At 38.4% G+C, this 15,814-nt stretch overlaps 1 protein-coding gene across 1 annotated transcript; it reads right to left on the reverse strand.

Annotated features, from left to right (window-relative positions):
• Positions 1-331: 331 nt before the first annotated feature.
• LOC131879206 (uncharacterized) lies at positions 332-13,851 on the reverse strand. The gene is made up of 7 exons (XM_059225448.1): positions 13,637-13,851; positions 13,416-13,567; positions 1,538-1,683; positions 1,348-1,470; positions 1,041-1,288; positions 856-963; positions 332-804 (listed from the first exon to the last, which is right to left on the reverse strand). Exons 1-7 carry the CDS (start codon positions 13,783-13,785, stop codon positions 696-698), a joined length of 1,035 nt encoding a protein of 344 aa, XP_059081431.1. The 5' UTR covers positions 13,786-13,851; the 3' UTR covers positions 332-695.
• Positions 13,852-15,814: the final 1,963 nt, after the last annotated feature.

The following is a 15,814-nucleotide window of genomic DNA, read 5'->3' on the forward strand; positions in this document are numbered from 1 at the left end:
GAAATTTATGTCCTTACTGTTCTGGAAGCGGTCATGAGCACCGACTGTGCCATGTTATGTCCGGGTGAACTGAGCGAGGGTTAAATAAAACGGGTAATACATATTTTTGAATTTAGTAGTAGAAGGAGTTCACATTCACTTCAGTTTTACACACAACAACCGACTCCCCTAGGGTGCCTCTAGCCTTCTCTATTGAGCCTGGTTCTTCATATCATTAAGGAGAAATTTGGTTCAGGTGATATTGGTGGATTTGAGGGCGGATTGGGCAGAATTTGGAAGCCAATGGTGAAGGCCGTAAGGCAAAATAAAGAATAAAGAGACTGATGGCCTAATTCTTGTTTTATTGAATCGAGAGTTGAAGGCTAGTCTCCTATTGCTGCTGCGACAATAGGTCCGGAAATGTACAGAAGAAAGTTCTCAAAAATCCGTTCGTCATTAGATCGTGCTCTACAGGCTAGTCTCCGTTTGTTGTTGCGACAACGGGCCCAGAAATATGCCTCAAGGTGTCAAGTGTCAAGAATGTTTTTGAAGTTATCTTGCAATCAAAAGGAAGTAGAATTTTGTCAAATTTAGGCTCTCAATTTTAGATACTAACCCCTGTAATGATCATTCACATTCGTAAGGATTTTTTCAAATTAAAAGACATAACTAAATCTGATTTAGAAGCCAAGGTACTTGGTTTCCTTGCTCGACCATTATCCAACTATAGGGCATAATTCACGAGTGACGGAGTCGACATATTGGTTGATTTCCCGAAAACTGAGCAAGCCCTCAGATGGTTTGAAACATCCGGCGATCCAAAACCTGAAGAAAGGACTTCGTAACGGATTTCAATTGGATATTGACATTCCTTACCTTTGGGTTGTCGACGACTGTACTTTTGGAATGATTTCTACAGAATGGGACGCACCAATCAAAGTCATATTTAAACCTGTGTTCCAAAACCAATTGGGTCCCATCGTCCTGTTTGTAATGCAAAAAGCAAAGGCGAAAAATTAAAAAAAATGTTGGCTTTGTCATTGATCAAACATCTACCGCACTGGCCGCGTCCATTTAATCCCATTAAATGTATGTCGTTATTGGGAAAGAATCCGGTCCAATCCAGGTACTCTGGTTTCCCAGTGGAATGACTAGTAATATCATTGGTTTGCTGAAGAAGACCATCTTCCCCTCTTGAGCACGAGCCATGTATTGATAGCGAGCAATCGGTATCCCCATAGATATAAGCCACAGTATCCATATCACTGACGCAACAATCCCACGTGATGAGCATTTTGAACTCGTTCTCCTACAGTTCAGTGTTTGAAGTCACTTATGCGCATGAGTTTTCTTTTGAAATAATATTACCCGTAGATTGATAAACTGCAGCGTTATGGTCTGTTCAAATGCATTGTCAATCACTTTGTCTGACTCCATCAGAGCGTAACCATTACCCCCTACCTCGATCATTATCTCAGTTTGTCTATAAAACTAGAATCAGAGAAATAGCATATTTAGTTCGTCCTTCCACGCTTTCAAATACTTGCTGACGTTTCACTTGAAAGTAAGCTTCTCCATTTGGGTTAGTGATGCCCTCGAAGTAATCGCTGTTATCTGGGGCCGATTTGGCGGTTACTCTGACGCCAGAAACCAGTTCATCATTGAAAAGATCGCGAACCTGTAAGGTTATTGATACAAGAAACCCTGAAAATTAAAACAGACCAAAATGTCACAATTTTTCAATATGAAAGATGTCACTTATTTTCGAAAGGTGATACGAAGGGCTCGGAAGAAATAAATTCCTTTTGAGGGCCAAATGATCACCATATTTTTTTTTGAAAGCACCAAATTCATTTTCACAGGAAAAAAAACTCAAGCGCATTGGTATGAGCTTGCTTAAAAGCAACAAGAAACATACAAAAAGACAACATGAAACTAATGTTTCAAATGTTTGAAGCAATTATCAAAGTTTTCAATATATTTCATTTTTTCCAAATCTTTGAAATCAAAAGGCCTTGAAGTTGTCTACTAATTTGGACCTCCGAATGAATACCAAATGTATACTGTGCAGATGTTTAGATCAAATTTGGGGTCCTCGGGGTGCATTATTTTAGCTATCTCTTAGGGTGGAGAGACCTAGGCTAAAGTGCAAATCTATTATATTTGTTCATTTTTGTGTGAAGTATAGAGATTCTATTTGCATTTTTAGGAAAAGCTTGTATTTTTTGCCAAAAAGGCAAGCAGAAATAGTGTGAGAATTGGAGAACAACTACTATACTGCAACAGACCAAGAGGATTGGGACAATGCAGTATGCAGTATCTAAAGGAGTTGCAAAAGGTATCTTTTACAATACATCTTCAAAAGTATCCATGAACTTTTTCCTTAAGAACAATAAACACAATTGAATTTACTCATTACTCTTAGTTTTCTACTTTTATTATATTTTCAAAATTATGAATTACTTCCTAAAAGTAAAATATTGCAAATCAAACCTGAACAAAACCGCAATAAAAAGTGCCAGCTATCACCAGATTGTGAAAACGGGATCCATGATGACCACCATGAGGCCCATGTTTCATTCAAAAAGTAGCATTTTTGAAGTATTTATTTGGGATTAGCGAGTACTTATAGCAAGTAATGGTAGACATACAAGTTATTTTGTTCATGTGCAGGCAGAGATTGGCCAATGCTTAACCCAAGCAGATATCCGCACCTAATCTAGAGGCCAAAGTAGTTAGCTCTGGAAAATAGCAAGAAGATGATTTTTTTTGGCCGGACTTACAACCAGATTGCCAGAACCACCCATGCTTTGAATCAAAGCCACGACGCCGAGTCATTATTTGTGCAGATTACTGCTATTCCTTTATGAGTTTATTTCATTTGCCACGGTACATGAAATATTTTTCTATGTAAGTTTGGCCACACTATTTACTTCTCAAGTCCTTGTCTACAAATCCAAGCTGGGGAGGCTTGCTGGGGTACCGTATTGGTAGAGCAACCGCTTTCCAATTTGCGAATCCTGGTTTGTTCCCAGGTGAGCCGAGTCCAAGCTTCTTTGCGGTGTCTAAATTACAGCATAAGTTGCTGCCTTAACAACTTAAATGGGCGAACCTGCGATCATTCCCGAGGGTGAGGTAATAATTAATGTTGCACGTTTGGTTGCGACAACGGAGCGGGAATATCCCTTAATTGGGACACCCATCATCAGAAGCAAGCCGAGCGAGAGAGCTGTCTTCTGACTCCGAACAAACAAACAATCAAACCCAAGCTGGGGGAAACACTTACTTGTGCAAGTTCAGCACAGTTACAAGTGTTAGTCTTGGCGGTGTTTACTTCACATTAGTAGTAACTAGCATCACCGGTCAAAAGAATCTGGCCATCCTGATGACAAGCACTCGAAAAAAAGCTGCCTTTTTAACCGAAATATTTCTTTAAAGTTGAGAAAAATGCGAAAAAAGTTGTCTAAGCTTAAAAAAACAGTTGTGAAAATGTGCAAAAAAAGATTACATATGCAAAATCGAATTGCAATAATGCATAAAAGAATTGTTAAAAAGAGGAAATGGCCATTATTAGGCTTTTTTAGTCTCTTTGCTGCATGTTTATCTGTTACAAAATCTAGGCACTCCTCTGTGTTTACTAGGTAATCTAATGGAATTGATACAGATAGCATGGTAAACAAGTTTCCCTTCTGGAGCCTACTCTTTTGGTGCTGAGAGTGCTTATGTTCACAAAATGATTTTGGGATCAAACCCATGACGGCAGATGTAGTTCAACTACAGGCTCTCTTTTTTTGCAGAATCTCAAAACCGAAAAACCATTTTGATTTTATTGGGTATTGAATTCTTTGCAGCACTTAGTAAAGCCAGTGAAACCCCAAACCAAACAAAAATTGCTAACAGGTTCTTGTAGATGATTTTATCTTTCATCTGATCATGGTGCACAGAAGTAAATAAAAAGGTGCCAAGTAAGGAAGAACAAATTTAGAAGGCAGCAGATAAGGACCCAAATGAAAAAAAACGGGCAAAAAATGTCTAAAAACCTGTAAAATATTGAAGAAAAGGTGAAAAAAAGAGAAGAGAAAGTGGAAGGATGGGTAAAGAAGTGAAAAAGTTGGAAATTTGACTCAAACATTTTTCCCGGACAAAAAGGCCAAAAAAGATTTTAAAAAAAGTATTTTTCATGTTTTAACATTTTTAGATGACGAAACCATCAAGAGAATTCGATTGCGGAACATTAGAACTTCTGAGAATTCCGTGTTCATAAAGAAATGTGGGAAATGGCATCTAAGGTGTTGTGTTTGGCCCTTAAAGCCAGGTAGACTAGTCTTTTCAGCCTGATTTGTTCTATTTCCACAGAGCCCAATGTAATTTTGTGGAGCCATTGCGCATTTCTAAACAAGAAAGGTGATGGTCAGTTTCTTATTTAGAGGAGCTTCCTTCAACTGATTTTTCCTTTCAGGAGAAGACAGCTAAACCTTAAAAGTTTCTACAGTTATTCAAAATGTGACTAATTGTGACTAATTTCATCAGTCACAATGTGTTCATCTGAAAATGTACCAAAGGGTTTCAAATTGTGACCAATTGTGACAATATTGTGTTTGTCATATTATTGGCAAAAAACTATGCCATGAGCTTTCAAACTGTGACCAATTTGAGCTTTTTGTCACTAAATGCACACTGATATATGTAATAGTCACAATGAAACAAAACTTGTCAAAATCATGAAATCTTGGTTTATTCTATATAGAGTTGCTAGACTAGACAATGTTTTACCCTCCTGCATTGGACAAATCTATTTCCTAAATGACTTAATGCCATCTTTTAAAGCCCAACAAGAAATGTTTTTTAACACGATTCCAGACCAGCCTTATGTGCAAGGTCTATCTCGATCCGCCAATTCTAATTCATGGAAGGCTCAGATATTTTACCGGGCTTGACTTTGTCCACTATCCCGCGGGCAATTCATATCTTTCAATTTCTTACGGGGATTTTATCCCCGGCTTTGGTGTAATATCAGAAAAAAATGTATATGATAATCTGAGCACCCTGGATTGGTGAGTGATCAGCGGTAAACGTTATTCTCCACCGATTAGTTGGCGGTGCTACTTTTTTAAACTTAACCTAAACTTATCAAACCTAACCTTACCTAACCTAACCCAACTTAACCTAACACGATATTAGTAGCCCTTAAACTCTCTCTCCAAACCTTTCTAACAGTTTGTCACAAATTTAAAAATGAGCACCGCCAACTAATCGGTGGAGAATAACGTTTATCGTGATCAGCCAATTCATTGAAGCAGGGCTTCAACTCAGTGAAACACGGGATAGAGGGCCCTCTGACACGGGATATTTCTTGCTTTATCTCTATTTTTCCTCTTCAACCGAAGCTTGTGGCGGCCTTGGCAGGTCGATTCCTAGGCAATCATCTGCAACATTGCAGGCAACCACCTATGGTCCAGTTACACGACATAGATTTTCACACAATGTGCCGATAAACTGCGACTCACAGCACATTTCGAGCCTCACAATCTCACAGTCTGGACTTGGAACATGCTTCAACTTTCTGCGATCTGTGAGAGACTTTGTCGCTTCATTGGAAGAATCACTCCAAGCACGATCGAGCGTGACCAAACCGAGGAACTTTCAATGAGAAACAGAGCAAGTTGACACTTTTCTTTGGGCAGTTACTCCACTTAGGTATGAGATCCATATTTTTGCGCTATTTACATCAAATAGAAGCGTTCAAAAAAGGGATGTAATTATTTATCATTCTATTATTTTACCACACAATAATTTTTCACTCGTTCTTGCACTCCTCAGGCTCTCGCTTTTGCTAGTATTTAGAAACACTGAAGGCTCCATCGAGATCAAAAATAAGGTGCGATGAAAAGTATTTTGGAAGTGTAAACCATAGAGAAAGCAAGGCCTAAAGATTGCGATGAGAGGTAGCCAGGCGGACTTGTTTTCAGAGAACATGGGTGACAGCTGAATGGCTGATAGAGTATGGTAGCTGATTTTTCAATCGGCTTGAGTAGCACTTGTTTATAGTTACTGATTCAGCTCCAATAAAAAAACACAACAAACTCGATTTTTACTCTTCTATGTTACTTCTTCTATGTGTAAACGACAAGAGGCTTGGTCTATGAGGTGTGAATCGCTACTTTGTCGAATTAATGTTGATACCGCGGGCGCAACCAAAAGCCCGGAAATTACTTAAACAACCGCCCTATCGTCAAATTTGGATTGCTCTCTTTATTCCACGTGTTCAGGTAACGTTCGAACATTCGTCTCTAGCTAAATATACAGGGGGCGCTCTTGTCATTGAGAAATCTTTACATAGAAACGACAACTGCTAGCGGCATCTAGCGAGAGAGCATCGGCGGCATTAACAAATGTAATTAAATTTGTGTCGGACAACTGGACCATTAGCCAGCGTATATGGCTCAGTTAAACAACACTGAATCTAACACCATAACACGTTACATGACACAAATTTTATCACATAACTTCAACGAAGTAGCGATTCACATTTCACAGATTTAAACGGACTTTCGGAGTCCGATTTTGGTACTTTAGTTGCGTAATTATGAATTTACGGAATCGTCAATGCCATCCTCAACACCATAATTCATCCAAATAAGATCACGGACTGTTTACCCTTGCCATACAAGCGTTTCTTTTTTTTTTCTTTTATTAGAAATGAATGCATTGAGAAGAGGTCAGTATTTAGAAGAGTACAAAAGTGAGTTCAGCGCACCGTAGCAATTTAATTTTGAACCTTTAGTTCTTCTCCAAACAATGAGTTTGCCTGGGCACCAGATCCAAACCATACACATTTGTATAATATTCTCTGTTTCTACATGTCATTTACAGCTTTAGCTACTCTTCAGGCACCCTTTAACGTACTTTGAATGTTTCAAATGCCAATTGTTGAGCCACTTTCTATATTTCGTTTTAAATATACTTAGTTTGAATCTTGTGTTGCTGTAACTCAGATGATGGTGCCTGAAGAGTAACTTAAACCTTTGAACTAACCTTTAAAGCACAAACATTAACAAAAATGTGTTTGGTTTGGATCTGGGATCAATGTAAACTCAATGTTTTGGAACATAATTGAAGGTTCAAAATTAACTGCAATGGTGCTCTGACCCCACTGTTGTACTCTTTTAATATAGGGCACTATGATTGAGTGCAAAGAGAATGAAACTATGTAAGAACAGTTTTTGAATGATTGAAACAAGGCAAGCTGGAATCTCTCTAAAATGTCTGTCAAATGTGGCAAGCACCACCCACTATCTTTGTGAATTAGTTTGAATGAAGTTTTCCTCACTTCACAAACTTAGAATAGTGTTATAGCTTATCAAAAATCATAGACCTTGCTACATGAGCAAGCAGATCTAAAGACCTTTGTCTTAGGAACAAGGTGAACAAAGCCCTTTTCATAAGTTTACAGGGCTTTTTTGCATGGCTGTTGTGTGTATGAAACTGAATATGCCATCTTCAGCTTTAAATAAAACAACTGTCCACAATCATAGATGAAGTTATTGACCATTCAGTTCCGTTTAGCCTGTAATTGGCTTGGCTTACTTTTGTTATATTGAAAGTAACAAACAATACAAAACAAACAAATAAACAAAAATATAAGAACCTTGGATATGACAAACCATGGACGGCTCTACCCTGTCTGGAGAACTCCTTGGAAAAGCCAAGACGTGTACTTTTCTACTCATGACTTTCAATGAACCCAATTCTTCGGGACACTAAAATCATGGACTTTTAATGGTGCATTTAGAAGACCTCGATTTCAACAGACTTAAGTGCGAGAGTTGTGGTTCACTTTTCACAAACTGACGCCTGTCTTGTTAACATTGCAAAAGCTACAAAGATCGAAGTTTCGAAATAATCGTCCTGGACTCAGCTTCATTTTTTTTCTGGACGTTTGGTCAACAAATCAGCGTTTATTGTACAAAAACTTCAAGAAGAATTAATTACAGACTTGATTTTGAACGAAACCACATTTAATCAGTTTGTAAATTTAATTGATGGTGTCTCGTTGAATCAATAATTTGGGTCCTTCAATTGGCAAATTATGCTTTTCTTCATTTTATTTTTTTTTGGTTTGGTTTTCTACGGGCTTTTCTAACCGCCACAGGGAATGTAATCCCCAGTACTATTACTATGAAAGGTTATAATTCGTCTATTTATTACCTTTCAATTTTTAAATGATATTTGGTCTACCAACGAATTTGAGTTGGCAGACCGAGCTAGTCCTTGAAGGTAGGGTTGATCTGGAATGCTATCTAAAAATTGGTCCAAGTCTGACTTTAGAGATGCAACCGGATCAACAAGGCCTACGTATTCCCTACGAATATTAGAGGGAAGCAAGTTAAACAATGAAGGAGCCCGAGAAAGAAGAGAAGTGGACTTCATTGTTCGAACTAGCCTTGATTCTCCAGGACTTGNCAGTTTGTAAATTTAATTGATGGTGTCTCGTTGAATCAATAATTTGGGTCCTTCAATTGGCAAATTATGCTTTTCTTCATTTTATTTTTTTTTGGTTTGGTTTTCTACGGGCTTTTCTAAAGTCACTAGAATTGACCCTAAATCCTGGGTTGGGACAAAGCTCATGGATGCTTTTGAAGACGTACAGTATCAGGTACCTTTCGTACCTTCTCTAAACACTGTACAGTCCCAAGTTTTTTAGTCTCTCCCAATACGAGAGCTCTCTCAATCCTGTGATGTTCCTAGTGAAATATCTTTGGACTTGTTCGACCTTTTGCAAACGTGCTGAACACATTGGAGCCCAAATGGGTGAAGCATATTCAGGATGTGGTTGAACAATCGGCTTGTACAGAGTTAGCATCGTGATGCTGTCTCTGGACTTAAATGTGCGATATATCCAACCACACATTTGAAAAGCCTTACCCACCTTCAGCTGGATATGCTCAACGAACTTTCCATTATTTTGGAGGACTACACCTAGATCTTTCATAGATGAGACCTGCTCAATATCTTTACCTCCATTATCTACGAGTGGAGTATTTAAAGGAGTTGACCCGAAGGTCATTGAGAGGAAATTCATTCCGTTCAGGGCCATATTACTCTTAGTAACCCAAGAATAGATTATTTCTAGGTCCTTTGCAAGGCTAGTCGAATCTTGGCCATTCCTACCAGAAACTAACTTTGTATCGTCAGCATAAGAAGAGAGACTGGCAGTAATACTAAGCTTTTGAAGCGGGGCAACGAATATTATAGAAAGGAGGGGCCCTAAGATGGAGCCCTGGGGAACACCTGACTTGACATCATGTACGTCACTAAGAGATCCCTCAACCCTAACAATTTGCTTCCTTTCATGAATGAAGCTTCTTATCCAATTGAGAACCTTGCCTTGGATCCCCATGTCATGAAGTCTATTCAACAAAAGGCCATGATCTACTTTATCAAAGGCCTTGGCAAAATCAAGATAGACAACATCAACTGACTCATGCCTTTCCAGTCCCTTAACTGCTCAATCAGCGGATATGACAAATCAAGACCTCAACTTCTCCATTCGACATTTGTACATGACTAATGTGCAAATCGTTCCTAATATATAGGCATACTTCCCCATGTGGGAATATGAGACTATCAGGGCGTATCCTATCAAAACGAACTAAGTTGAGACCAACTATGGTTAGTTCTTCATATAAAACCCCTGGCCGAAGCCAGGTTTTTGTTATAGAGATGAATGAAATCCCTCTCTCAACGGCTAGTTCTTCTAAGATCCTAACTTTTGTGCTGTCTTTTTTAGAAATCAGACAATGCACGTTCAAATATAGCCTCTTTACAGGCCTCTCTTTTGACGGACCAAGTTCACAAGATCTTGGACCATCCTCTCCAACCGTAAAAAATCCCTCTTATCTACAAAGCTACGTTCTACTGGAGGCAAAGCATGAGCTAATGGGGATGGTTGGGTTTGGGAAATGGTTTGGGCAGCTACATTAGAATAAGAACGAATTTTGGGAAAAGGGGTGGGGCAAGGAATATTAAGGAGGAGGGTGTTTATAGGAATAGGGGTGGATTGGGTATTTGAAGGAAGAGGAGGGAATTGGGAGAGAGGGTGGGGGGGAGGAGGAGAGGGAGGGAGGAAGCCAAATGGATTAAGGAAGGGGGGTGGGGTGTGTTTTAACTTACCAAATGAAAGTAATTAGAGAAGACGTACATTAAATCACGTCTTAAGTCTCATGGACTGACGGCACATGTACGGGTGAAAAAAAAGGACAATCTACCTTTGAACATCCCTTCTTCCTATTATACTTCTCAAGGGCGAACTTGGGAAGTGTTTGACACCATTTAGGGTGGTCAAACTTACAGCCTTTTCCTTCATCAGGACAAGGCTGCTTTCGATAAACAGGACAGACTGTTTTCTCTACAACTGTCTTATCCTGCTCTTTTTCAAGAGGAGCTACCACTTCAACCTCTACATTGGTCAACTCAGTCGACTTCTCAACTACTGGGTGAGCCTGTTGTTCAAGCAGCACCCTGGTTTCATTGACCCAAGCAACTAAAGCCTCTATGATAAAGGGCTTATTGACTACGGAAGGATCCTTCCCTGCTAAGACCAAGTCCAAACATTGTCTAGCCTCTTTGCTGACTTTTCCAAAAAAAAAGCTTCCATCATGAATGCAGGAGCAAAATCAAGAGACTAAGAAAAAGAGAAAAACGTAAAGAAACTAAAAAGCTATGCAATCTTGTCCTGAGATACAGGACAACGAAGCAAAATAGGAATGAACTACTTCACATCAAGATAAACATACAAATCTAAGATGGAGAGAGTATACAAGAAGTAAGGGACAGAGAAAAAGAAGGATTCAAGAACATATGTAAACTAGGAAAACAATACAAAAACACAGAAATAAACTCAACAAACAGGTCTGACACAAAATGAAATCAATACACGAATTTTTTCATCTGGTCGTTTCTAGCTAACAAATTGACCCTCCAAAGATTTTTAAAAAGGGGCTCTTTGCAATTCTCTTTCGTCACTCTCTATCTAATTGTGGACGGTTTTGCCGACCTCGTCAGATATTGTTGCGTCATCTATCGCATATCGTAACTCAAATATGGGTCAATTCTGTCGAAAATATGTTATTTGAAAAACGTATGTAACAGGATTATGTGCCGAGCAAAGATCATCTAATTGCACCATAGGAAAGAAAGTGACAAAATTTTAGTATCGAAGCAGGTTACATCTTTGAATTAAAGTGAGATAGTTTTTCTTGCCCCAGCTAAACAGTTCATATTGGCAGGGCTTGGAGCGTTGCCGAAAAAAGTAACGCATTACCGTTACAGATAGTGTTACGTTGGCAAAAAATTGGCCTAAATCTGCAAAGACACAGTTTTTTTTACGATTTTGTTAACGTTAAGTAAATATGACGTGAAACAAAGGACGTATAGAAAAAAGAGAGGGTACAAGGGTTCAAGGATTAAGGGTTGTTTGGTTTCAATCTTTTTTCACTTTTAATAAACATTATGACAAATGTCATTTTATCTTCTTTGTTCATGCTTTGAAAAAAGATAACATCGATTGAGTACCTTTGAAAAAGTAACCCTTTACCGTTTCCAATACTGTTGCGTTGGCAAAAAACAGATTGTCTGAAGCAGCAAAGAAACCGTTTTATACGATTTATTTAACGGTTAGTAAATATGAAGTGAAACCGATAAAGAATTTACGAGGATGCAAGGCTTCAAGGATTAAGAACTGTTTGGTTTTAATCTTTTTCGATTTTAATAAACATTACGACAAGTATCTTTTTATCTTTCTTTTCTAGGTTTGAAAAAAGATAACATAAAGCAAGTATTCCACTGGCTCGACGAGAGGAAACTCAGAGTTACATTTTGCGGCTAACGTAAGGATTTCCGTCTTGCAACTGGTAGACAGAGCTTAGCCCCTGGTTATCAATATCATACGTCACAGAAAATTTAGATTGTAGTGCTGGGGCAAGACCGGACTCGAGGCAGAGTTCACTTGAGATTTTTATTCAATTTTCGAGCAAGTGGGAGGAGTCTTTTAGATAGGATACGTTTTATTCAATAATCTTTTTTTTAGTTTCTTCATCAAATGGACTTTTCTTTAATATAAATTGACCATGTACAAAAGCAGCCCTTGAATTATGAATTCATTACACTTGTTTAGCTTATTGAATCTTTAGTTTAGCTCAGTCACTGCAACATGAGTCTTTTTGTTTGACTTGAGCTTAGTAAAAGACTCGAGTCAAGCAGAGGACTTGTGTCTTTTGCCGGGCTCGAGTCCGGACTTGGCCAGTCCTACAAAAAGTCTTAAAATCAAAGAGCTACCACTATTCTGGCTTTTGCCGTACTCGCCCCAGCACTAGTAAATTGAAAACCCAAGTGGCAGCCTCCTATGATTATTTATTTGATCCCATCAGTAGCAAATAAGTCACTATATTTGAGATTACCAGTAGTAGCGTTACTCAAGCCCTGAATATTGGTGATTTATAAATCATGTCTCTTTTCAAATACCTCAAAGAATATGCTCATGTTTTGTACAAATGAGACAACTATGAGCACTAACAAAATTATCAAGTAACTAATCAAATTGTCTTTGATTATTTTAACTGAAGGTAAAGTAAGACCCAAAACTTGCTCAAAACACCTTCAAAGACAATGGGGTACCCCCGCGTGGTTTCGTGAAGGCAAATTTTGAAATGCGACAGTACTAAGCTGTACCCAGTAGCATTTCAAAATGTGCGTTCACGAAACTATCTGATACTCGCAGCAGGTACAACTGGGTACAAATCGCATCTCAAAACATGCACTCACGAAACCATGCGGGTGTGCCCCATTCAATTGATCATTTTATGAAGAAACTTTTAATGACAAATGCAGAAATATCATAGAATCATTTTGTACAAAAAATCTACAAAAAGGCAACAAAAGCCTGAGTTCATTTTGACATCAGGGATTTGCACCCCGCAATTTTATTCGGAATTGTTAGTTTAACCATTACATGATCGCACTAAATGAAAGGGAATGCCAAATTTGTAATCTTATATGAACCACTTTCCAAGAAACTGGCCCTTTGACCTGTAGATAGTGATAGCTTTGGAAATTGATGGCAACAATTTAAACGTCTATTTTACCTAACTATGCATTCATATGATATTTGATCCGCCAACATATTACTGTTGGTAGATTTGGTTAGCCCTGGAATATAGGGTTGGTCGAGAATTTTAATTAAAAGCTAGTCCAAGTCTGACTTGAAAAAGGTGAAAATAGCCACACCTCTGCTTGGAACAACCCTTCTCATTGAACTTGAGAAGGCCAAACTCTCTAAGTTTGGGAAACCATTTGGATGAGCCAATTTGCAACTTTCCCTGCCTTTTTGCATCTTTTGCGTTTATGGACTTACTTCATCAAACACGAACAAGACTCACATGAAAGTTTGCAAATGCTTCGAACCCCAGGGCCGACCAAATCTAGACTGGTGACCAAGCCATACAGGCATTCTTGAGTGTCTTTGGCGAACCAAAATACATTGCAATTTGCATCGTCTCGTTCACAGATCAAACTGCATTCCACAACGGATCTAGGTTAATCAAAGAGTATCAATTAGTAGAACCTAGGTAAACATGGATATTTAAAGGCCATTTTGTACCGGATGCCGGGTTCAATGGTGGTTGTAATCCATTCTGGAGTGTTTTTAGCCTTGTATCTATTGACTTTGATATGATTGCTGTTGATTTGATACACCAAAATTGTAATCAAAATGCAAACATAAATCCGAATCATTGTAAAAATCTCCATTTGAGAAAAAGATTGCTTTCGGAGGAAATATTGAACTGCTTCTTAATAAAGCTCTTACAAAGATCGTACAAAAGTTTTTCGACGTTTTGTACATGCACAAAATCCTCTTGCTTCATCGCTTTAACCATAGCTCTCAAATTAGCAGTGCCTACAACTGCCCAACCATATTTGGTCTCAGATCTTTTGATTGAATTGGTGAATTAGCTTTTTATCTTAAGGTAAATTTCTACGGATTAGGAAGCCAAAGGTGTAGGCCGTAGAGAAAAATTTGAGTCCTGGTCTGGAAGAGTTGAACTATCCCAAAGTGATGATCCTTGGTGGGAGGTCCATTGCAGATATATCCAATCTTGGCCTGGGTCTTGATTATTGTGGAGTTGAGCTAAATAGCGGGGCTTTAGTCGATCCTCATTAAAATGAACGGATTACAATTTTAGTTACTTTGACCAAAATGAATAAATCTTTGCAAAACCGTTACTCGCCAAAAAAGGTAATGGCGTTACTAGCTGAAATTACTTTTGTTGAAAGGGAAATGACCAATGTAAGTCAAGGTTGTAAGCCAAGGTAAGTCTGTTGCCTCACAATGCCCCCCTGGGTCAACATATCTGGCAGATGAAATAGTATTGTGGGGCAAAATATGCCAAATGTTAAAAAAGTGAAATGAAACACATCAGGTAAATATCTGTAAAGGGATAGAAACTTTCAAATAACCGAAATGGATTCTAAGAAGAAATATTTTGCCAAAAAGTGATTAATGATTATTAATGATTGTTGAGGGTTTGCGACACTAACACTGAAACTTATGATGAAAAAGTATGCCATGGAATACCATGGCGTTCGTTTTGGTGGCATTGATTTTTTTCTTTGGGTTTAGTTTTTCACGGGCTTTTCTAACCGCTACAGGGAATGTAATCCCCAGTCTATTTATTACCTTTCAATCTTTTTATAATATTTGGTCTACCAACGAATTTGAGTTGGCAGGCCGAGCTAGTCCTAGAATGGAGGGTTGATCTGGAATGCTATGTAAAAAATTGTCCAAGTCTGACTTGAAAGATGCAACCGGATCAACAAGGCCTACGTATTTCCTACGAATATTAGAGGCCACCAAATTTGACGATCAAGGAGGCCGAGAAAGAAAACGAAAGAAAAGATTTGAAAGCCGTTCTCTTAGCACTAATCATGGAAAGCAAAGATAGCATATTTCAAATGTCGAATCAAGAGAACCAGGTTTCCTGCATATTATAGATATTGAACCATAAACTGATTCATGGTTGAATCTTGGTGAGTGGTGATGGCAATAAAGAAATCGGGTCAAAAGTGTGATATGAAAGTCTTGGGACCATGGAAATAACATCGCCATTCTAAGTTCGTGTCAATCTTTTTCCTTCAAAAAATCAGTCTGGCCTCCACCCAACTCAAAGACTTCCTTGACTCTGTTTGGTGTCTCTGGTCCCATATTCATCGGTTTGTTGTCCTTTAAGCCTTTGCTATATATGTACAACTAAAATGTAGGGAGAGTGAATGGATCCAAAACTGTTCTGTAACATTCACACTCCGTTGTAACCTATCCAAGGGTTTGACTTGCGCTTGAGGAACTATGGAAACATAAAATATCGAAGACAATGATAGTCTCTGTGTCTGTACACAATGTACACCATTAGTATGAGGGGCCTGTTTTTAGTCAGAGGGTGGCGAGCTATTGCAATCGTCTCACACTGTCTTTGGAGCAATCTACCCCACTTAATCAAACTAAAATCGAATTTCTTAAACCCATTGACCAACAGTTGATTAAGTCAAGGACACTAAAGCAAGGAAACACCACCTTTTTCTGATCATTAAACCTTTCCCGCCAAGTAAGGCCTAAACTTTTGCCGCTGAAATTTTTGAATGTCAGTTATTGGCATAATTATTGAACAAAATATGTAACTAATATCGTTTTCGTAACCATTGATGGTATGTGCTTAAAACCAGGCATTCAGATAAACTTAAAATGACTTTAAACATGTCTTAAAGTACAACAACTGAAAAGTGC

This window comes from Tigriopus californicus, chromosome 4, assembly GCF_007210705.1.
Source record: "Tigriopus californicus strain San Diego chromosome 4, Tcal_SD_v2.1, whole genome shotgun sequence".
In the NCBI taxonomy this organism is placed as follows: Eukaryota; Metazoa; Arthropoda; class Copepoda; order Harpacticoida; family Harpacticidae; genus Tigriopus; species Tigriopus californicus.

Bases quoted from the DNA above. Each gene is read 5' to 3' on its own strand.
- LOC131879206 (XM_059225448.1), bottom strand. From the start codon at position 13,785: ATGGAGATTTTTACAATGATTCGGATTTATGTTTGCATTTTGATTACA. The intron at 1,684-13,415 runs GTGAGTCTTGTT...TTTAATTTTCAG, and splicing joins AAGCATTTGCAAACTTTCAT to GGTTTCTTGTATCAATAACC. The intron at 1,289-1,347 runs GTAATATTATTT...ACTGAACTGTAG, and splicing joins TGCAGTTTATCAATCTACGG to GAGAACGAGTTCAAAATGCT.